Source organism: Apus apus, chromosome 19 (genome assembly GCF_020740795.1).
Source record: "Apus apus isolate bApuApu2 chromosome 19, bApuApu2.pri.cur, whole genome shotgun sequence".
Classification (NCBI taxonomy): domain Eukaryota; kingdom Metazoa; phylum Chordata; class Aves; order Apodiformes; family Apodidae; genus Apus; species Apus apus.
Genome location: NC_067300.1, coordinates 6,316,513 through 6,339,845, shown reverse-complemented (window position 1 = coordinate 6,339,845; position 23,333 = coordinate 6,316,513). Strand labels below are relative to the sequence as shown.

Here is a 23,333-nt window from a genome sequence, read left to right as displayed (position 1 = left end):
CTCCTTGCCTGCCGAAGAGGAGGCTGCGTTGGGTGGAGCAGAGAAAGCTGGGGCTGGGGGCTGGATGGAGGGGCTGGTTCAGCCTCACCTGGAGCACATCCAGCTCCAGGTACTGGGTGAGTCCCCCTGGACAGGCAGGGTGAGGCTGAGGGTCCTGGTGTCATGGCTGCTGGGTACCACGTGTGGCTGCAGTGAGAGCCCTAGTGGGAAAGGAGAGGATGCTCCTGGGAATGATGGGGTCTTGGGTGGGCACACATGTAGTTGGGGCACTTTCAGCCTTGGCATTGCAGACAGAGGCTGTTTATCTGGAGAAGCACCTTAGCAACTGCTGTATTCATCCTCAGATCTAGTGCTGCAGTCCTCAGCTGGGCTAAGCCCTCCCAGGCAAGTAGCGCTGGTGCCTTCTCCATCAAGGCCACCCATCTGAGCTGGTTGGTGGCTCTTTGCAGTGGGTGAGGAAAGGGTGGTCTTGTTTCCAGAGGGCTTTTTTTTTCCACAGGGTAAAACCTCAATTTCTTTGACTCCTCCCCTGTTGCTGCAGCCCTGGCAGGGGAAGGTGGAGGGTGCGTCTCCGTGGCTCAGTCCCACGGGCAAAGGACTGGGGCGGCCCAAGCCTGGGCCGAGGTTGCCCACCCCGTGTCCATCCCCCGCATGTCCCACCTTGCAGCCTTATTAGGCTGCACAACAGGGTGGGTTGAGGGGGGAAACCATTTCCTCTCTGCAAAACCAAAAAAGCCCACCCCCGTGGAGTCACCAGCCCCAGAGCCCCGCACATCTGCGCCGCTGCCTCCGGAAGGCGAAGCCTCCTTTGCCGTTGGCACAAAGCTCCGGGAGCCGCCTACTCCGCTGGAACCCAACAGCTTTTTCCAATTTTCTCTTCCCCTGGGGTAGTTCAATGACCTGGGGCTCTGCTGGATCGCTGGCAAACCCACAGAGGCAGGGGTAGTGGTGCCTGCCTGGGGACCAGTGATGTTCCCCTGGCTCGAGGGAGAGCTCACAGGCTCCCAGCAAGTCTGTCGAGATGTTCCATCCCCACCTAGTCGCTCTGGGAAGGGGCAAAGCCTGAGGCCATCAACATAGGCAGCTCTTAAATGGAAGCAGAACAGTGCTGGTTGGGACTAGCCATGGCAGAGACGAGCTGTCAGCTTCCCAAAGTCTCTCCCAAGCACTGTGGATGGGGATGCATGAAGAGGTGAACGTGTGGGTCGGCTTTGAGTGGGCTCATGACCCTCCCACCGCTGCCGCTGTCCCTGCGGGAGGAGAAGACCCAATAACTCTTTGGCTCTCTGGGTGAGATACCCAAATTGGTCAAATCCAATAGTCCAAGATCCTTCCATGTTTGGAAGCAAATTCTTGTTCCCTTGGCAAGTCTGTTTGTCCTCGAAGAGCGCGTGGGGGGTATGTGTGTGTATATATAGCCGTTATTATAAGGGTGTGCGGAAAAGCAAGTTCCTAACCAAGTTTGCTCCATATGTGGCTATAATTATGTGCCACGTCGGCCTGGGACTGACTCTACCTTCAAAAGGGAAGAGAAGAGGAGAGAAGAGGTGCTGAAACTTTGGATGAGTGCACGTGGGTTGGGCAGGTGGTGGGTTCCTCCTGGACCAGCCCAGGAGCTGCATCCACGCTGTGTCCCAGCTGAGGCCATGGGGTGGGCTTTGCCCCGGTCAGTTCACGGTCGGCACCTGGTTCTGATGGAGGCTGAACTCTTTGGCTTTGAGGCGCAGGCTGGCGATGCTGTTGGCCATGTTGACCCCTTGGGTGGGCGTCGCGGTCCCGCTGGAGCTGTAGGAGGGCACAGTGCTGTGGGGAGGGAGCAGGGGAGGAATGAGGCACGGCTCACAGAGACCCTGTGCCCCGTGAGGTCCTGCTGGCTTCCCAGCACATTCCCTCTTAGGCATCTCCCACAAGTGCAGTCAAGGCTTCAGCATTTTTCTGTGGCTGGATGCATGTGGGAACCCCTCAAACTATGTACCAGGAGGCCCTGCCTTGATCTTTTGGATTAGATGGCTGGATGGGGAGAGCTGGGAACCAGAAGAGACCTGTGCCACCAACCATGCCAAGATGTGGGAAGGGTCAGCATGAGGCCAAGTGAACCCCTTGCAACAACCAGGGCCCCTACTTGGGCCCTGAAATGCCTGGAGGCAGGGAAGCCTGCTGAGCGTGGGGCAGGGGATGCTCAGACGGGGCTGAAACAGGTTCCCAAAGCAAAACCAGACAAGCTCAGCCCCACAAATCCCCCTGTGTCCTCAGCAGCAGCACAGAGCTGCAGTCCCGTGGTGATGGAGTAGTCCCCAGGCAGCCTGCCCCATGGCCACCTCCTCCCCACCTCCTCCAGTGCCTGCACCTACCTGTATGGGGAGGTGCTGGTCCAGGAGAGATACTCCGGGGTGAGGGTGGTGGGCCGTGGTGCCATGGGCTGCTCGATGGCAGCTTCCTGGCTGTAGGATTTGAGGAGTGATGCTGACCTGTTGGCCAGCATGGCCCTCTCGTTACGGCGAAACTTGGCCCTTCGGTTCTGAAACCAAACCTGTGGGGGGGGGGCAAGGTGGTCAGTGGGGAGCCCAGTGAGAGCAGGGATGTCCCGAGCATCCGTCCTACCGATTGTGGTCGTGTGCGGGATGAAATGGGAGAGGGGACAGTCCCTGCTCCTGCCTGGGGAGAAGGCAGAAGGTGTTGTTTTCTCCCACACCAACCTTTGCTCACCTGGACTCTGGCCTCGCTGAGGTTGACCCTCCTGGCCAGCTCCTCCCGCACGAAGGCGTCGGGGTAGTGCGTCCTCTCAAAGACCCTCTCCAGAGCCTGCAGCTGGCTGCTGTTGAAGGTGGTGCGGTTCCTCCTCTGCTTCTTCTTCCTCTTGGCTGCCCCCCGGCTTGGGCTCAGGCTCTCACCTGTGGGAACAGCACAGGAGAGGCCATGTGAGAACCAGACCTGAGCAAGACCCCAGGCACCCCGCAAAGGGACCTGGCCAGGCTCAAAATCATCCTGGGGGTTTGCACTGCCCTGCTCCAAACCAGCTCTGCTCCCTGCAGGCACCTAGGACTCTGTCAGAAGCAACCCTGTGGTCTCCATGAGAATCATAACCTGTTTCAGGACCTGCTGGAGTTTAGGGTTAAACCCAGCATTTGGAAGACCTGTGGTGGTTTCACATCTTGCTAAAAACAGCCAGACTCAATTTTAAATACCAGTCTCAGTGGACTCTGGGGCAGCTCTGGTCCCAAACTGCTGGGACTGCATCTCAGAGCCCCCACCTCAATGGGGACATGTCCACTAGGAGTCTTGGGCTTGGCTCTTCTAAAGGTTTAGCTCAATCTTTCATGGATGGCAATGGAAATTCAGCACCAAAAGATCTCTGAGATGTGGGTCTCAGCTCACAGCCCCTGAATCCCTGGCTGTAGCATGGTCCCCAAGGTGACACAAGACTGCAGCTGAACATCTGCTCTTCCAACCTGGTCCTCAGAGCTAGGAGCAAACACCAGCGCGTCTCGCAGAGCTCAGCCTCTGCAGGGTTTATTTCTGGCTTTGCTGGCTCATGGAAACATGAAGCTGAGGGTGTAGTTGGGTTTCTCAGTATCGATCCTGGGCTCTCAGCCAGGCTGAGATTAATCTCCTCTTTGTCACTAATATCACCAGGTTTAGGCAAGTTTATAGAGTCATTTTCTGAGATACCCAGGCAGCTGCTTGCAAAGGCTTCATGAGGAACACGTCTCGCTGTCGTGCTGCCTTACAGAGGTACTGGTTAACTGTTCTTCCTGTTAATAAGGCATCTGGATCCAATCTGTACCTACTGGTGGGAAAGTATTTTGGAATTATTTGAAATGTTAATAGTTTTATGACGTTCTGATTCATAGCAGGGTTATATTGGAGTTTTCTGCTCTGTATCATTGCAGAGGCCATGATGGCAGGAATTATTGCTCCCTGAATCTGCTCAAGGAATAAATAATTGCTAATAAGCTATCTTGATAGTTATTAAGTAGATGAGCAGCATTTTCAGATACTTGAGCAAGTAACAAAATACACTGGAAGGGATATTACATCTCCTTCTTGAAGACACCACTGAGCTGTTGAGATTATGGGTTCCAAGATCTTTAAGGCCAGAAAAACCTTGGACCTTAATTCTGAATAATTCAAGCCATGAAATCTCCATCAATTTCTCCATCAAGCTCCTAATGCCCCTTTGTGATGGGTATACCACTCTCAAGGGCTGTCCTATCCTGAGAGGAGCTATGAGGAGCAGGAAGACCCCAATAGCTGATGGCAGTGGCCTCCTGGAAAGAGCAGATGGCTTCTCTGGTGCTTTGTTATAGCAAGGATCAATGCCAGGGCCTGGGAGGGATGAGTTTCCCACATGACCCTGACCTGTTGTGGGATGAAATATTGGGCTGGGAGGAGATGCAGGCTTGTGGAGGTGGGGAAAGGAGCCAGTGGTGGTGCCCAGGTCTCCCAGTCACATGCAGGGATGCTGCTTCATTTTGGGGGACAAACGGCTGGGACCATGGGGAGGGGAGAGGAGAACATCCCTGGATGAGAAGGGGAGGAAAAGCAGCTCCACCCGCTTCCCAGGGCCTTGCTGCAGCTACTGGTATTTCTCTGGGTCTTTTATTGTGTTCTAGGTGCATCTGAACCTTGGTTGACCATCCCTTGGGCTGGAAACAGCCTGAGCTCTTGCATTTGGGACATGGCCTTCTTGATTGGGTAAAGACAAGGTGAACAGCATCGTGCCTGAAATACATGTGGGTTTGAGGTCCTTTCCCTGGCCAGGAAACCACAGGCTGCCCTTCCTTGCTGTTCATGTTTCAAGGTTCACAAATAAAATTCTCCAGATTCCCTCCAGCCCTTGTTCCTGCAGCTTCAAATGTTCTGCCAGTCTCTGCTTTCCAGTTGCCCCTTTTAGTTAAACTCCTTTTTTGGTTCTGTTTTCCTTCCGCGAGCTAACGAGCTGCTGGATTAAAATACATGAAGTCCAGCCATGGTTGTCCCTGAGTTTTGCAGGAGCCTGGGACCAAAATGGGAACCATCAGGCTGGGAAGGAGCTACAGGATGTAAGAGGGTGAGAGACATTGCCTTGTGGGTTTATGGCCACCCCTGGGGAAATTATAGACCGGGGCTTGGTTCAAAAAGTGCCGTCATGAAGGGCACCCCCTGCCCCCCACTGAACCAGCAATGATTTCAACAGAACTCTAGTAAATGTATAAATAACATTTATGAACCCCCTTTGGTTTCATCCCTGTTTTAAAATCTGGCTATAGGACTTTTCCATAAGTGATGGCTTCTCTCACCCCCTCTAATTTGGCTGAAAGCAAGGCGGAGGAGGGAAAGTTTCTTAAATTAACTCTCACACCAGCTCTGTAGGATCTGGCCCCATTTCTGGCTGGTTTCTATCTCCCCAAACCCATGGAGGCAAGAGCAAAATGGCTGTGGGAGCCAAGCAGTGCTGAGTGATTCTTGTATGGGGCTGGCAGGGGTGCTGGGATGGAGACATGAGACCAGAGTTGGGTCAGGATGTTGTGTCTGGGGGCTGGTGGTTCCTGGGTGGTTGGAGAGCTGCAAGTCCTGGGCTGTGCCCAGGTTGGGGCATTTGGTTCAGCTGGATTTGATGGAGGGATCTTCTCCTGTGCCACAAAACTCTGTAGGATGCTGCAGGGAGCTTCTCTGAGGATGATAGTGACCAAAAGCCCTTCCCCACTTTTCACACTCCCCCTAAAACACGGTGCACCCCAGTGTAGCTCAGAGCTCCCCAATCAACCACAGCAACCTTTGCTCTCCAGCTCAGTTCTCAGCTGTGTTCATTCCTGCCCAATTTCCATCTCACCTGCCTACTGCTGGGAAGTAGCTCTGCACCTGGGTCCTCTGTTCTGCCTAAGGATGAGCCTTGGTAATGCGTTCAACATCTTTTCCCCATCAGCTCGGGCATGGTGGGCTGGTGGGACCAGCTCAATGTCACCCTCAGGGCTGGCAGTGGGCACCTGGCAGGTTTACAGTGAGCAGAGACAGGCCCGATTGCTGCTGTCAAAGGTCCTTCAGTAGCCCCAAATCAGCTTTCCAAAAATGAGCATCACTGAGCGCTCTGTGGCACAGGGGAGGGGACAGGGCAGGGGACTGGGTGGGTCCCCCAAAGCCCCCTGCCATCTCGCTGCCACCCATCCATGGGATTTGGGTTTAACTGGATTCACTGAATCCTTGATGGAGGAATCAGAAACCAGTTCCCTGCCCTGATGGGACCATTATCATTTGGGGGTTGGTTTGGGGCATGGCTGGAGGGATTGGTGTGATTCTCCAGCCCTGAGGTCAGAGCAGACTCCTGAGCCCTCCCCCCAGCCACCTTCCCTTCAGTGTATTTATCTCCCACCGATGACAGTTTCCGCCGAAGGGAAAAAAAAATGCAGGGGAAAGGGGAAAAAGGGGGGGGATAATGTTACTGAATAACGAAAGATGACATGCGGGGAGGACAGGGAGAGGGGGACAGGGGCTTTAAGCAGAGCAGGATGGGCCCCGTGTGATTCCCAAAAATAAAGCCATCAATTGCCCCAGTGCATTGGAAAAGACACGAGTCTCTTTGCCCATGATGTGGTCGAGTTTTGGGGGGGCTGCCTGTGGCCTGGGGAACCTCCAGCCCTTCCCTTCACGGCCCCCAACCTCAGGCAACACTGCCTGCCCCAGAGCAGCTGCCCTAGGGGTGCCGTGGGGTGCTGGGAGTCACCCCAAAGCCCTTCTCCGTGCGGGACCGCTGACAAGCCACGGGGAACTGGGCAGCAACTGGTCCTGCCCGGTTTGCCAGGCGGGTCAGAGCCGCGCCGGCTCAGCCGAGCGCCGACCCGTCCCGCTTTTCCAGCTCTTGCCTTCCCCCTCTGTGCTTCCGTCAGGTTTCCATAGGAAGGACTCGGCGGGTCTCAGCTGCCGAAGCCTGGGCTTGCCAAGGGGGGCCCCACGCTGGCAGGGCCCCCGGCAGCCGCCGAGTGCTGTAAAGAGGTAATTTTCACTAGATTTCCACCCAGGCTTCGGCTGTGACTTACGACCTGCATCAGCAAGTGATAAACGGCCCCGAGCAGCTGGGAGCCAGACCCAGGCAGCAGCTCCAAGCCCTGAGTCCCAGGGACTGCAGTGTCCCCGGGCAGGGATGCTCCAGCAGGGCAGCTCATCCCTCAGGATGGTTTTTGGCGGTGAGCTCCATCCTGCTGGGCAGATCCCCTCTAGACACCCAATTTTGGGGGGTTTCTTTGCAGAGAACATAGTGTTAACCCAGCACTGTCCCTGCAACCCACTGTGGTCACCTTGGCCAACCACAAGCCCATCCCTCCCTCAGATTATGCCACCAACCACCACCCTGGGAAAAGGCTTCGCTGGCTCCAACTCTTCCCCTTGGCTTTGGGGTGCAAATCCTCTCCCTTTTTTGGGGGGGAGCCATGCCAGGAGTGCCTGAGTTCAACTTTCTCCTACAAAAAAAAACCCAACCCAGGCTACGTCTCCTCCAACGTGTTTCATTTTCCATTGCTCCACGGGCCCCTGAGCAGTTTTCTGCCGTTAAATTATTTCACGCGTTCCATTTATTTGTGAGCAGTTTGCCAAAGACCTTTTAAGCTTTAAATTTTTCACCCCCCCCCCCTCCCCAGCCAAATAATCAAATCTGCCATACCATTTACTTCCCTTCTCTGCCTGGAATGGCTTTTTTTTTTTTTTTCCTTTCCTCCCCCACCCCTTTTTTTTTTTTTTTTTTTTTTTTTTTACTTCTTGGGTATAATTTAAGGGTTTGAAATAGCCTGGAGGGAATTAGCTGTAAATTCTTCCTAAGACAAATAAATTCAGCCCTCTAAGTTTCTATGTTTTTCAAACTGTTGAGAGACGTTTTGGGTTTGTTTTACTTGAAATAATGATCGTGGCATATCTGACCCTCGGGCTGCGGCCGGCTCTAACCAAATAAATAGCTTTTATTAATTAAGGTTTTATCCTTAACAAATAAAACCCCAATTTGATCTCGGCCGGCTGAATTAGCAAAAATAAACAACGGGTTCTCCGGGCACTTGATGTGGATTTAACAAATTAACGCTGGGCCTTCATCAGGGAAGCCACAGGGTGGTGGAGGCCTTTTTTACAGCCAAGAAATCCTTTGGAAAAACAATGTCTTTCGTTTCTCCCTCGGTAAACATGTGGGACTCCCCTCATCCCTCCCTAGACCCGGGGGAAGTGAGGAGAGCTCCGGCCGTGACGTCCGCCCGAGTTCCATGTGCAATTGTTTAACTTGTTCCCCGAATTCGTGTGATGGGGAGGAAGCGTTTCCCTGCGGATGGTGGCAAACAGTGCCCGAGCAAAGCTTTGGGAATTGCTTCTCCCACTGTGTTCTCCTGCTCCGGCTCCTTTTTATCCTGTGACTTTCAGCTGAGATGACCCAAAGCAGAGGGTGATTTGCGGGTGCAGGGGCAGCTGAGTGTGGCTGAACCCCCTTTTCAGCAGCCACTGCCAGAGCTGCCCTGCCTTGGGACGTGGCTGGGGACAGGCTGGGAGCCCTGGGGGGGGTTACCTGCCCACCTGGGACTTTGCGGGGAGGAGGGATGGCAGGAGGGGTGCTCAGAGGGGAGCCAGGGGCTCATCCCTGCTGGCAGGCACAGATGGCACTGGATTTATCACAGAAGCAGTGGTGGGAGCTGCTGACACTGCTATGGGTCTTTCATCTACCCTGATGATCTGGGGGAGCCTTGGGGGGGCTGGGAAGCAGCCAGGAAGCCTCCCCTCCATGGGGACTGGGTCTTCCAACTGTTGTGGGACCAACACAGCGTTGCAGCTTGGGGGGGCAAAACCACACCAGAGTAATTCAGTTTTTTGGGTGGTTTCACCCCAATACCTGAGGGAGGAGCCCCTTGGGGCCACCAACCCCTGCCCACAGAGTGCTGGTCCTGGCTTTGCTTGGTGAGGTCCAAACCAATTCCAGGGACAACCTGTGGGCATGGGAGATGGGGTATCCCTGGGGAATGGGGGTTGCCAGCCCCTCCCCAGGCTTCACCTTCCTGGGAGACAGCTCCAACCTCCTCATCCCAACCCACCACTGCTCCCAGCTCCTCTCCAGCCCAGCCCCAGCCTTATGAAGACCCTGGGAATGCCCAAGGCTCTCGGAGATTTGTGGGGGGCTAGGATTGAAACCGGTGGGGGGGGTCCAAATGTGCTGAGTCTGAAGGAAACTTTCTCGGCTCAAGTGGTGAACATGAAATATTTAAGAGAAGGGCAAGTCTCAGCTACTGGAGAAACATTACAGCGAAATGTTTCCGAGGATGTTTCACCTCATTAATTGTGAAAAAACTGAAACGCTGACACGTTTTTACAGGCTGCCAGTTTTGCTGGGGGAAAAGTGTCTCTGTTAAAAAGGAGCAGCAAAAGCCTGGACCAAGAAAGAGGCCAAGGCTGTCCCGGGAGGGCCTTAGCCCATGTGCACTGACAGGCAGCAGCAGACTGGTTTATGGTTATAGAGCTGCTGCTGCCCCAGCCAGAAACCACCCAGTGCTGCTGTTTGCTGTTCCCGGCTGTGCATGGACCTGATTTTCAGGAAGATCCTTCCTGGGGATGCTCCATGCACAGCTGCACACCCAGCCCCAGGAGACTCTTTCCCTCGCACCTCCCAGGAGCTGGAATTGCTGCCTGGTGGTGATGCCAGAGGTGGTCTGTGGTGTTCAGGCACCCATCATGGCATGTCCAGATGGAAGCCTGAGCAAGCTGGGAAAATCCTGGAGAGCCAGCCGAGCATCCCTGCATCCCAGCTGGGATTTGTCCAACCTGTGCTTGCAACCCAGCTGCAGCACTGCATCCCGTTTTCAGCCCATCCTCATCATTAACACAGCAAATGTGGTGGGAACATGGTGTTTAGCTGGGTTTGGGGACCAGAAGGAACCTGGAAAGGAGGAGCCTCGTTTTGCAGGATGCTGCTTCTCTTGGGGATGTTTCTGGCCCAGCAGCAGCTGCTGAATTCCTGGGTGAGACTGGGAGCGGATTCAAAGCTGGCTCTCCAGCAAGGGCTCTGGTGATTTATCTGCTGCAAAACCTGGGTGTGTCAGAGGACAAGGTCAGGAGGTGTCCCAGTGAGGAGAGGGCAACCAGATCCTGGAGAAGCCAGGCAAGGACCCAGCCAGTTGCGTCGTGCACTGAAAGCTGGTGAAGTCCATGGGGCTGCAGTCATGATGCAGCAGGTAAATCCCCAAGATTTTGATCTGCCAAGTCCTTCCTGAACACTTCACAGCCCTTCCCACCATGCCAGAGGATCCTGCCCTGGCTGGAGGGTCATGCTTGCCCAGCTGGGACTGAGCTCTGGGAATGGTGCTGTGGCACCACCTGCTCCTATGTCAGGGAAAGCATTTAATGGATTAATTGCAGCCACGTTCCCCAAAGGAGGAGGCAGGATCAGGGACGTGCTGTCAAGCCTCAGGAAGGGGCTGGGGAACATCTTTGCCCATGAAGCTCCAGTGGGAGAGGTCTGAGCAGCACAATAAGTTCTGCCCCCCTCTCCGTGGTGGTGCCATCCCCCACCTTTCACCTGGGGTGGGGGTCACCTGGGAGAAGGGGACATGGACAGACTTTGCTGCCAGGCTCACCAGCTCTGGGCTGCACCCCTGCACCCCAGCCCCTGGCCCTTCAGCAGGACCCAGATCACAGAGCCTGGCACTGCCAACATCCCCTGAAATTAGCTGCTCTAGGAACAGCCTTGCAAGCCGCTGACGCGGGGCTCGGCGCAGCTTTCCCAGCTTTCCCAGCCACCCTGCTTCCCTGTGTCCCGGGATCCCTTGTGCCTGGCTGTGCCCACCAACAGATGGCACCAGCCCAGGGCATCCAGCCTGGGGCCCCCAAAGACACTGAGTGTATTCCTCGGGCTCAGGGATCTGGAAGGAAAAAAAAAAATTCCCTCCCAGAGCCGTGCCCGTGCGGCAGCGGGTGGCTCCAGGCTGGAGAAGGGCTTTTAGGAGCTGCCAAGAGCATCCCGTGAGCTCCGAGGAGGCTGCGACCGCAGCCCGACACAATGGGCTGTCCCGGCTCCAGCGCTGCCGTGGCCTCCATTGTGTCAGGTCTCTGCAGGGATGGAGCCACAAGAGGGGACAAGTTGGGGACGAGATGGGGTCCTGCTCCCCTCTGGGTGTCCTGGTTTTCCCTCCTGAGGGATGGCAGGGTGAGGAGAAAGGAGTCCCAGGAAAGGTCCCTCATCTTGTGCGGCGGTGGGGACAGTGGCACTGTGGTGGTCACTGCCTGCTGTCCTGGGTGGCTTTGCCTGGCCAGGGTCTGGCATCTTCCCTGCTTGTGGCAGGGGAATGCACAGGTCCAGGGGGTTGCCTCCTCCCTGGGGTCCCCCTTTTCCCAGATGGATCTGGGGGCCACCACACTGAGCCTCCAAAAAACTGATCATGTCTTCTGGAAATGCCAAAGAGGGGGAGACAGGATAGACACAGGGATGTGACACATATTGTGCTGTGGCTCCTGGCTTTGCCAAGGAGTGATCCAAGAGGCTGGACCAGACCAAAGGGCTCCTCAGGTGGATGCCCATGGCCATGAGGCTGGAGGTGGCAGGAGCTGCACGGCCAGGCAAGCCCAAGAATTCAAGGCACAGCCAAGAGCCCCAGGATAAGGCACCGTGGTGGGTTTGAAGTGCTGAGCTAGGGCCAAGCAGACAACAGGGACCAACGGGGGAGCAGGAATTTTAATTTTGTTCTCCCATGAATCTGCCAGCCCCTGCAGTGGGGGCCCGGGGACCAACAAAAGGCACTGGCTCTCCCCCAGCTGCTGGGAGAGCAGGCATTCATCGGGGGGTTTGCTTTCATCTCCTGGCCAGGGGATCTTCTCATGGTGCAACTCAACCAGCACTGGGGCTGTCCTGCTCTAGCACCCTAGGATGCCCCTGGGGATGCAGCCCCTGGCCACTGCAGCCCCCCCAGTTCTGCCAGTGTCCTTCATGCCTTGTGTTAAATAGCTGAGCACGGAGCAGGGCTGGGGAGCAGATGTGAGAACCAGCTCCTGCAGCACTGGGACACGACCAGCTCAGCCCTGCTGCTGAAACACCGGGGTTTGGGTCAGCCCTGGGTGAGGAGGAAGTGCTCAGAGGGCGGACAGCCACAGCAGCTGCCCACAGTGGGATGCTGGGATGGACAATGCCAGGATGGATGGTGCCTGGACAGACAGACAGACCCCGCTGCCACATGTTGGGGCTGAGCATGGCAGATGCTGCTTCTCTCCAGACACCATTTGGTGCATCCATGATGCAGCCACAGAGGTGCCAACATCTCTCATAAGCAGCTGCCTGACACTACAGGTTACATGGTTTCCCAGCAGGGCTTGAGGCATGTGTAATTAATTAATGCTAATGAGGCTTGTGCAAGCACTAGCCCTGAGAGCAGCACCCGCCTGCACTTCCAAAGCTCCACGGAAAACTCAGCTTTAACTGCAAAGTGGTTTTCCCTGGAGGGGTTGGGAAGGGGATGGGACAACAGGTGCCTCAGAGCATCCTGGTGTTGGGAGCCTCACTGGGACCTTTGAAAACCAAAACTCATCAGCTGGGGCTGAGTGGCAGGAACACTGTGTGGAAGGCTGGCCCAGGGTCCCCTGGCATGGCAATCCCAGCCTTCCTCGCCCAACCTTGCCCCCAAATACAGTGGGGTTTTTTAAAATTTAAGAAGCAAAAGCCCCTAGCAGGGCAGGCGCCGTGGCAGCCGGCACCGAAACCCAGCCCCAGCTTACCAGGGAAAGCAGATCCCACTGGGATTTGCCAAGAGGAGGGAAGAGGATGGGTAGGGACTGGGAGGAAAGCTGGAAACACCCCTGATGTCCCCTCCTGATGCCTCCTCTCACCAGCCCAGCTCCGACACCTGCTGAGAGCCTGTCCTGTCACCACTGCCTGGTGTCCCTGCCCGGGAGACACTGGCACAAGCCATGGGATGGGTGGGATGGGATGGCCAGGACCCCATCCCACCACCACTCCCGGGAGGACCCCGGTGGGTGCAGGCACAGGCGTCCCGGAAGCCCTGGCCAGCATCGCTGTCCTCCGGTCTGGTTTTCATTTGAGGTCGGTGGCCTCTCGCCAAATTTATTGTAAAACATTCATTTTAATAAGTGGCTCGTATCTTTTTCTTTTTTTTTCTTTTTTTTTTTCTTTCTTTTTTTTTTTTTTTTTAAAACCCAGCCTGGTTAACTGTTTCCAGGTTAAAGCAGAGCTGTGCACAGGGATGGTGGGACAGTGGGGATGGCAGGGATGGCAGAGATGGCGGGGATAGCAGGGATAGTGGGAATGGCAGGGATGGCAGGGATGGCAGGCAGGTGCTGGCCACAGGGAGGACACCAGGGGACACCTCAGAGATGCCAGGGTGGGGACAGCTGCACCGGGGTCCCACTTCTGCAAAGCTCAGTGGTACTGAGACCTTCACCTTGTCACCGCAAGGCTTCGTTCCCTCCCAGGTCCATGGGGAGCCCCGACACCCAGCCAGGAGCAAACTGGGGGACATGATGGCACCAGAGTTTGAGGTCCCAGGGTGCAGGTCAGGGACCTCTGGACACTGTCATACAAATCCCATGAAAACTTAACCCCCGGTGGGTAACAGGTCACGTGGAACACACGAAGGCTTCGCGAAGGGGACGGTGCCTGGTAGTTCAGTTTTGACATTTGTTTTAAGTTTCATAAACCTCTAATACTAATAGAAACGCTTCAGTGTCTTTTAATTTAAACGAAAACAGTGGGGGTTGTTAGGGTTTTTTTTTTAATTTAAAAATTCCCCGGGGGTATTTACAATCCCCAAATTGCAGCCATGTGGCCGGCCCAGCCAAGAAAGTGAAACGGGTGAGGAAGAAGCGTGGCCAGCAGGGCCCTGAGCAGCACTGTCCCCGTGTCACCAATGTCCCCTCCACAGCGCCCCATGGAGGGGCTCTGCTTCACACCTTTGCTGGGGATGTGGGATCCCAGTTCATGGGGCAACCACCCCCCCCCAGCTGCCGGCCACAGCTGTCCCTGGTGGGATGCCATCCTTCTGTCCTTCCTGCATCCCTTCTGCCCTTCTTTTTTCAGCCTTCCCTCTCCTTTCCTTCTCTTATTCCCTCTCCTGGATCCACAGCAGGCTGCCAGAGGCAGAAGCAGCCCCACAGCACCGGGGGGTTGGGAAATGCTCCATCCCCTGCCCCCTCAGCCAAGCTGCTGCCCAGCCCTATGTGCATCCTCCTATCCCAGCACCCCCCCAGCAAGGCAGCCCCTCCATACACACACTGCAACGCCCCGCACAGCTCAGGCTGCAATGTAACACCCCCCCTCACCCTTCCCAGTGCCTTGCACGACTTGGGGTGCAGCCCCCAGCCTGGGGCAGCACAACACACTGCCCCAATCTCTCTGCCCCAGCTCTACCCGGGCTGCCCTTCACATCCCCAGCTCTTCCCCCCAGCACCCTGATCTCTCCAGCACTGCCATGTGTCCCCCAGCACCCTATTCTCTCCAGCACTGCCATGTGCCCCCCAGCACCCTATTCTCCCCAGTGCTGCCATGTGCCCCCCAGCACCCTATTCTCCCCAGCACTGCCATGTGCCCCCCAGCACCCTATTCTCTCCAGCACTGCTGTGTGCCCCCCAGCACCCTATTCTCTCCAGCACTGCTGTGTGCTCCCCAACACCCTGTTCTCCCCAGTGCTGCCATGTGCCCCCCAGCACTGCCTCCCCCCAACTCCCCTCTCCCTCCAGCGCTGCCATGTTCCTCCAGCCCTGCCCCCCCCCCCCCCCCCCCCCCCCGACACCCCTCTCTCTCCAGCTCCGCCGTGTGCCCCCCGCAGCCCCAGCTCCCCGGCCATGTGCTCTCCAGCCCCCTCGCGTGTGAAGCGGCCGCCCCCGGGGTTGGGTGGCTGGGAGGATGGCGCCTCCGCACATCTGGTTCAGCGCTCGAGCCTGGCGCCGGGCTTAGCCACAGGCTCCATCCCGAGACACACAGACTGTAACAGACTCCTACAATTCTTCCCGATCTATCACTGCAGCCGCAGCTGAAAAGCTGCTTTATTATACGCGCTCCAAAGGGGGATGAGGAGGGAAGGGGAGGGGGGCGGCGGCGGGCGCTGCCGCTCTCTGAAGGCTCCCACACCCACCCCCGGTGTCCCCCCTCGCCCTGAGCTGTGTGTCGTGTCGTCTTCCCCCCCAGCCCTGCCCCGGCTCCCGGGGGTTCTTTAGCCTCCCAGCCCCGGGGTAAAGGAGCAGCGCTGTGGCCTCGTTACGCCTCCTGCTCAATTAACGCCTGTGCTCCCGCCCCGCGCTGCTGTTTGCAGCCAGCAGTGCAGGGCTGGGGATCTCCCCGGGGGGACACCATCTGTCTCCATAATGTCCCCAGAGGGGTGCGTGTTTCCCCAAGCTGGGACCATTTCCCCCAGCATCAGCATCCCGTTTACCCGCCATCTCTCTGCTATGGGATCCACAGCCAGAGCCACTGGCACGGGCTGCCCGTGGGCAAAGGGCTGCCCCAAGGGTGGGCACTGGACACCCCCCCAGTATCCCCCAGTGATGCCTCTAGCAGGTCCCAGCATTAGGGCTGGTTTTCCTGGGGGGAGCGCAGGGCAGGGAAGTGCCCAGACAGGGATGCTGAGCACGGACTGGGCATTTCCTTCATGGGAAAGCTGGAAAACCTTGCCCACAGCCATGTGTCCCTAGGGCGAACGTGAGCATTGGGAATGCCACAGGGATGAAGGTGGGATTTGTTGAGGTCTTTTTCATTCTTGGAAATTTGGGGATGTCTAGTGAAGTGCAACCCAGTTCTGCGGTGCCATGGCAGCGCTGGGTAGCAGGCTTTGCAAAAACCACCTTGAAGCCCCAAATCAGTCCTTCCTCCCTGACCCGACTGGGCATCGTTGTCCCCACACAGGCACCCGGGATGGGGCAGGAGACACCGTCTCTGCCCACCAGACTTTAACCCTCTTTGCAGTTGCTTTTACCAGCCAGGAAAAAAACCTGATTTGCGTGAACCCCAGTCTAAATCCTTGCCCAGTCCCAGCTCAGCCCGGTCTCAACCTGCTGCCCTGGCATTTTAAAGGATGCTCTGAGCCTGCCCTGTGCCTCAAGGATCCCATCCTGGGAGGAGAACTCCTTCCAGCTGCTGCTTGTGCACCAGGGAGGGGACAAGGTGCCAGCCTGGGGACACCGAGCCTCTGCCAGCCCTAAAGCACCCGGATCCCTTCCTCCTTCTAACCCCATCCCTTCTGCTCCGTGTTTTTTCAGCTCTGAAGGGATAATTCCTTGTGGCTGGAAGAAATCAGCCCCGGGTGAAAGGGTGATCAGTCCCGATCCCTGAGAGAGAGGAGGGCTCCTAATGAAGCAGCCTCAAAGCCCCAAATCATTTCATCAGCCTCCCAGCTACAGACACACACCCAGGCTCTCTTAAAATGCTGATTCGTTGAAATTCGCCCGTCTTGGCTGCACGGAGTCAAAATTTCATATTTTTCCTGTGAATCAGCCCCGTTCCCTGAAATAACAGCCCAAAAGGAGAGGGGAAATAGTAGTGCACTGAGCTGTTCCTGGTCGAGCTAGACATAACAACCTTGGGGGAGGACAGGCAAGGTGCCCCAGCACCCTCCTGGGCTGGGCATGGCTGTGCCATGGGGCTTAAAGCACAGCAGTGGGTGCTGCCAGGTCCCAAGGGACTGGGGCAAAGCCCCACGTCCCCAGTACACAAAGGACCGCCCCACTGTCCCCTCCAGACCCTGGTGGAGAGTGGCTTTTGCAGCTTTGCCCCACGGTCCTGCTGGAAAAGGGAGGTGGGAATGAGCATCCCCCAGCAATGGCAGCCAAAAACCTGGCTCACTGTGGGTGCTGAGGGGAGATAAATCCCAGTGATGAGAAGGGTGGGGGTGAAGTGATTTTCCTGTCCCAGCCAAGGCTGCTCCAGCTCTCTGGCTCCTCTAGCAAGGGGGGACCTATCTCCCCAGGTCCTGGTATGGGGGATTTGAGATGGTGAGCAGGTGTCACCATAGGAGGAGCAGCATGGGGAGCAGGTGTGGCTGAAGGGGACAGAGAAGTAGAGAGTGGCAGTACCACAGTGGACCCCCTGCCAGAAGCCTCATTAGTCCTGGGGTCTCCTAGTTGTGACCCAACCCCAGGGTCCCTCCCTGCCTGCACCTGGCAGCAGTTCGTGCTGCCCTGGCTGGTTTCCACAGGGCTGTCACCTAACCCAGCCCCTCAGCCTGCCCGTGCCATGGGAAAGCATCACTCCCGCCCACCTGACGGGGTTCAGATGGGCAAGAATCTGGGATCAGTTTCTCCCTGTCCACGGGAGAGAGGACACCCTGCAGGACAGCAGGTCCCGGCAGCAGCAACGGAGGGTGAGAGCCACGACCGGGGATCCCCTATTAGGGGTGAGAAGCCTTGGCTGGAGGGGTCAGGCTGGGGCCGTCCCCTGCAGCAGCCCAAGGGGGTGCAGGGTGGGTTTGTCCCTTTGGCCATTTTTATTTTGTGCCTGACTGGGATACGCTGGGCTCCCTGCGAGCGGCTGGAAACTGTCTTGGCGAGCCGGGACACATCATACTCCCCATCCATCCCTCGCCTGTCGCCAGCCTCGGGTAAGCGCTAACAAATGTGGAGAGCGGGGGGCGGGCCGGGGGGGCGGGCCGGGGCGGGGAGCACCCGCCCGGATTTATCGGCGCTTGCTCGGTACAGACTGAGGGATGCTGCACCCGGGACCTGCCACTGCGGGCACCGGACAAGTGCTGGTCTTGGGTACAAGGCCCAGCTGTGCTGTCCCCTCCTTGGGGACTGTCCTGCTCCAGCAGCCCCGCGGCACCGTTCCTGCATGGAGACAAACCCCTTGTCTTGGGGTCTGCCACCCTCAAAGCCCTCCAAGGAGGGAGATGTCCCCAAACAGGGGCTGGATACAGTTGAAGGTGACAGTCTTGGCTGTGCAAGGATGGCTTCTGTCCCAGTGCCACCCAGCCTGCCTGTGCTGGCCTTACAAGGACCGAGACGACTTGCCTCCCTCCCTGTTTTGGATGCCACCATTCCCAGCTCTGCTGTACAGGAATTGTCCCTGCCGAGGGCCTGCAGGAGGTTTGCAAGCCCTGGAAGATGCCATGGACAGAAGCTCCCATGCCCAGGTACCCACAGCTGATGCTGTTTGGGGGAGCAGCCAGGAACCATGGGTGCTGTCAACCCCAAACCTCAGCCCTGCTGCCCACCGGCGGGTCATGTCCCACCCCAACCTCATCCTCCAGGCTGGGGTGAGCAGGTCCTGCTGCCACCCCGAGCAGCTGGGACTTCTGCTGTCTCCTTCAGGGAACAAAAGCACAAGAGCATCTCTGTGGAGAGCTGTAGCCACATCCAGCAGACACCTCTCAAAGCCTTTTGCCCATCGTGGGCACTGAGTCAAGGTCCCAACAACCCCATTCCCCCCCTGAGTGGTCACCCAGAAACCCTGGAAAACCTCCCAGTAGAGGGGCTTGGGGCATTTCCAGCACCTTTGGAACTATGTAAAGTAGATGAGTGTTGAAGAGGAGTTTTATGGGTTTGTAGTTATGAGGCAGGGGGACCACAGATGGCTCCTCATACCTGTGGCCCACCAGAGCTGAATTCCCCTGAGCCAGATGTAGGAGGTCAGCCCTAAGTTAATGACAGTGGGTTTAATTGCAGCCAAGCCACGTACACAGATGGATGTCCCAGGGAAGGCTGATACCCATGAGCACATCCCAGCCTTTTTTTCTGCAACTGTGGTGTTTGGAGGGGGTCAAGGTATCCCCAGGCTGTGCCACCCATCCAGTGGAGACAGGAGGCATTTGGGAAGGCAGAAAAGCACAACAGAAATGTGTCATTTGGGCCAAGACCAGCACAACCCTGGGACTAGGCCACTATGGGGGGCATCAGCTGGGATGGCCCTGCCACAGGGAAGGTGCCTGAGTCCTGGCAGCTGCTCAGGGCAATCAGCCACCACTTGACCTCAAAAGCAAGTTCTTCCCCTTTTCCACTCTGTTACGAGGTCCCTGCCCCTCCCTACCTCACTTGCCCCTTTTCACCTGCCCTCATTTATGTAATTAAAACCAATTTGCTGTAACATCATCTTAACCACCTCTGCACCCTTGGGTGTGGCCTCTCCTCTCTTTTCATCACTGCCCTGCTCAGCATCTCCACAGCCCTGGTGCAGGTTGGAGGGTCCTGGCCACCCTGGGGCTGAGGAAGGGCCCACAGGAGCTGCTCTGCAAATGGGATATTCAGGGGCCTTTACATCTCCCCATCCCATTGCCTGGTCACACCAGCCTCAGCCAAACAGGCAGTGCCTGCCCACCCCATGCCAGAGGATCCCCTCAGAGGGACCACAGCCCTTCCTCAGAGCCTGGCCATGACAAAGTGGCTCTTTCTGAGTTTTCAGCCCTGAAGCGACGCTGAAGCCAGCACCCAACTCCCTCTCCCATCCCCAGGCGGCACCAAAAGTAAGTTCATTGTTTGAAAAGCCATCAGTCAAGGCCTGCTGGCTAAAATTACCCTCCTGCTTTATCATCTTGAGAACATTAAGGGCTGTTGTTAACAGATGTTTCGTGTTACACATTATTTGTTAGTCTAATGAAAGGAGGTGAACAAGCTTTCAAGACCTCAGAAGTTGTGCAGAAGGTTTTCGATGAGAAGCTGCTGCACTGCTCCAGGGGAGGGTGAAGGTGATGAGGATGAGGAGCCCCTTGGGGTTTCCTTGGTCTTGCCTGGCTTGTGGGATTTCTGCTTCTTCATTTTTAGGTGCCATGAGAGCAACGGCTGGTATTTGCAACTGTCCCCCAGCAAAAATGTGCCACATGTGCTCAAGGCCAGTTTGGGGCTGGGGCCAAGGCAGGGGCTGAGCCCTGGCTGAAGAAGGAGGTGGGGACAGGTCTGGTCCTTGGTGCCAGCAGGAAGGGATGTGCCAGCCCTATAAGGGGCTAAGGAAGAGGCTGCTCCTGGAGGAGAGATGAGCTCAGGGCCCCAGACGTGGAGCTGCCTCTGTCCACAGTGGGCAATGCTGTGGGATGGGGCTGGTGAGGAAGGGCAGGAAGGGGTTGAGTCCCTCTCTATAAAGAATAACCCCCTGCCCCAAGCTTCTCTGGCTCTGCCAGCCTCGGGATCAGGAGCCCTCTCAGGCTGCGGCCGCTTGGGGAAGAGCAGAGGGTTTTGTCGAGGTCACAGCCTGCTGAGCACAGCCTGGGGCAGGCGGTCCCCGCACTATCGTGAGCCCTGCCCGGCCGAGGGGGTGACATTGGCTTCATTGCAGGGTCGAAGCTGCTCCTCCTCCATCCCCCCCGGCGCGCTGAGCTGCGTCCTGCGGAGCCACCCTCGGGAACCGGGGTCCATTTGCACTGATACTGAACCCTCTGCCACCGACGTGGGAGGCTCCAAACTTGCATCTGGCAGAAAAAAAACCCAAAACAAACACCAAAAAAACCAACAAAACCAACCCACGATGGAGAAGAGGAAGACGAGAGAAAACTCTGCGAGGCTGTTTTACTTCAGGATGCCAATAAAAGATAACGTTACCAGTAAAAGTTCCTCTGCTGTCATCACGCTGATCACAAAAGCATCCCAGATGTGTAGCGAAAATTTGGCTGATGCTCGCTAAGGCAGGGCATTTGCGTGGTATTTAGAGTCTGCCCATCTTGATTTAGGGAATTGCATCCCAGTTTAGGGAGTGGATAACGGGGCTTACAGGTTGATGTTTGTGCACACACAGGTTTTCTTCTCCGTTTCCTTGTTCTGTTCTTGCTCGCTGCTCTCTGTTCCCATTGCTCAGGTATTTCTCTTTCCAGGTGGGATCGGAGGAGAAATGTTTCCACTCCTGGATGAGTTGTTGGAGCACCCCAAGATGCTGGCAGTGTCTTCATCCCTGCAGCCTCACCAAAACAGGTGCTAATGGGAAATATCCCCCGCGGTCCCGCCGTGCTGAGATCAGCAGCCCAAACCCCACAGGGTCCCTGCCCCAGGAGGAACGGGCTTTTAGGGTAAAAAACGGGCTTGTAGGGATCAGCCAGCCCCCCTACCTCTCGTTCTCTCTCACTGGTATTTGCACCACCCTCAGTCCCCACTCTTTTGGGTGTGTTAGGAGCTCAGCAGGGCGATAGTTGCTCTGCTGTTTTGCAAATAGCCCCGTGAGACGGGCTGGCTGCTGGGTTGGGTTTCCAAAAGCTGCACTGATCCCACATGACATGATGTCTCCCCCGGATGGTCCCATCAGCGGGTGAAAACCTCCCCACGGTCCCAAAAGGCAATGCAAGAATGACAAACAAAACCCAAGGGAAGGGGAGGGAGGATGGAAAATAACGCTGAAAATACCAGATCCCACCCCAGAAAGCAGCGCCCGGCCCCACCCAGCCCTCAGCACCCCAAGCAGAGGCAGGTTGCGGGGCTCGGGAGGGGGTTCTCTGTTAGAGGAAGGAGGTTGTGCGGGGTGGGAGAAAGATGCTTCAGACCTGCAGGCGATGCGGGAGTTGCGGGAGGGGACAGAGGAAGCTCCCTGTGTGTTTGTGAGCCCCTCGCTGCAGGTCTGGGCAGCCTCTGGGGTGAACTGAGCCCCCTCCACTGGCACAGATTCTCTGGTGGGCTCTGTACCCCTGGCCAAGCATGGGTCAGGCCATCAGCACCCCAGGGCTGTAGAAACAAAGCTGGGGTACCAAAACCCAGCCAGGGAGCAGGTTTGGAGGATGCCACCCCCAGGGTCCCCTCGGGGTGGGCACCACGGCCCGTGGCGGGGGGAGGTGGCAGGGCTGCACCCCATGCTCTGTCTTCCCTCTCCATCCCTGTTTCCCCTCCGCTGCCTCTGCCCCCCGAGGAGACACCCGGCTCCGGGGGAGCTCTGGGAGATGTCAGGTGCTCCCGGACCGGGGTTTTGGCCACAGGGACGGGACGAATCCTCCTCGTACCCACCCCGGACACCGGAGCCGGGATGCGCCGGGGCCGGGCTGCGGCGGAGCGGCGCGGAGGGCTGAGCGCTGTCCGGTGCGGGCGAGAGCCGGGCTTGTCCCGTTAAAAACGCGCCACGAAGCCGGGTCCTGGGTCGGTTCCTGTCCTCTCTCCCAGCCCCGACTGTGTCCCCGCCGACCCGTTGCTGCCGGTGTTACCGGCCCGGAGACGCGCTGCAGCGGGAGGGATCCCGCCGCGTCCCGGTCCCCGCTGCCCCGCCGGGCCGCCTCCGCTCCTCGGGCCCGGAAACCGAGGCGGGGAGCCCCGGGGAACTGGGGGGACCCCTCAGACTATGGAGCCTCGGGACGCACCAGCCGCGCGGGACCGTCCCGTACCCGGCACCTCCGGTGACGGCGGGAAGGCAGCCGGTGCGGTGTCCCGCAGCCCCGGTGCGGTGTGCCTCTGACAGCCAGACCGGGGTGATCCCTCCCTGATCCCCCCAACCCCTCTGCGGGGAGACACCGACCCCCTTTGTCCGCGCTGCGCTGCGCACTGGCCGCTGGCTCCGCAGCCCGGACCGGTGCGGGGGGAGACACCGGGGACACCCCATCCCCAAAATTGTCCCGAACCGGAGGGGTCCATCCCAGGGCGGGGGACACTCACCGTCTTGTGGCGCTGCCTCGCTGCCGCTGCTGCCTCCCGAGGGCTCCGGCATGGCCTTGCCGCCCCCGGCGGGCGGAGGGGCGGCCGAAGGGGTCCCGTTCATACCGGCCGCTACCTCCTCCAGGTCGAGAAGGTGGCTGACGCTGAAGTTTTTCCGGCTTTGAGGATTTTCGGGTGGCTCCGGGCCGCGCACGGCGCTGGGGGCGAACGGCTTGTCCATGGCGAAGGCTGGCGCCGAGTCCATGGCTCCCACCCCCAGCCCACCCCGAGGTGCCGGGCCGCTCCCCGGCCCCCTTCCCCTTCACCCCTCCCTCCCGATCCCCTCAAAAAAAAAAAAAAATTTAAAAAAGGAAAAAAAAAAAAGATTTTTTTTTTTTTTAAATAGGGGAAAAAAAATGACGGCTGCCCTGTGAGTCCGGCTCCCTCCCCAGCCCCTGTTCCGCCTTATGCTGACGTCGGGGGAAAAAAGCCACGCTCCCAGCCCAAACTTTCTTCCCTTACTCTTTGCTCTGGAGCTGTTCAAACAAACGCCCCTGCTCCGAGCTGAGCGGGGCGGCCCCTCTTCCCCCCCCCCCCCCCCCAAAACCCTCCCCAGCACTGCGACCTGCCCCCCTGCCAAGGGCCGAGCCCCGCCGGCAGCCAAGCCGCGGAGAAGGGGGGTGGGAGGATGAGGGGGGGCAGAGAGGAAAGGAGACCCGCTTCCCCCCCCTTACCCCATCCACATCATCCTCCCCCCTCCCCAACCTCTGCTTTAAGTGCTTCTATCAACAAGTGTAAGTGGCTGCGTTCCGTGGGGAGGGATAGGGGGTGGAAGAGGGGCCGGGTTTCCCCAGCCCCAAGTGGGGCTGGAGGAAGAG

General features: G+C 57.6%; 1 protein-coding gene across 2 annotated transcripts; it reads right to left on the bottom strand.

Annotated features, from left to right (window-relative positions):
- Positions 1-1,247: 1,247 nt before the first annotated feature.
- PRRX2 (paired related homeobox 2) lies at positions 1,248-22,720 on the bottom strand. 2 transcript variants are annotated; one of them, XM_051636690.1, is made up of 4 exons: positions 22,464-22,720; positions 2,707-2,878; positions 2,352-2,530; positions 1,248-1,803 (listed from the first exon to the last, which is right to left on the bottom strand). In XM_051636690.1, the coding sequence occupies exons 1-4, from the start codon at positions 22,718-22,720 to the stop codon at positions 1,668-1,670; spliced, it is 744 nt and encodes a 247-aa protein (XP_051492650.1). In that variant the 3' UTR covers positions 1,248-1,667. The 2 variants fall into 2 exon arrangements, with proteins under 2 accessions (XP_051492650.1, XP_051492651.1); XM_051636691.1 differs by having other exon boundaries at positions 2,707-2,891; positions 22,477-22,720.
- Between the last annotated feature and the right edge of the window lie 613 nt (positions 22,721-23,333).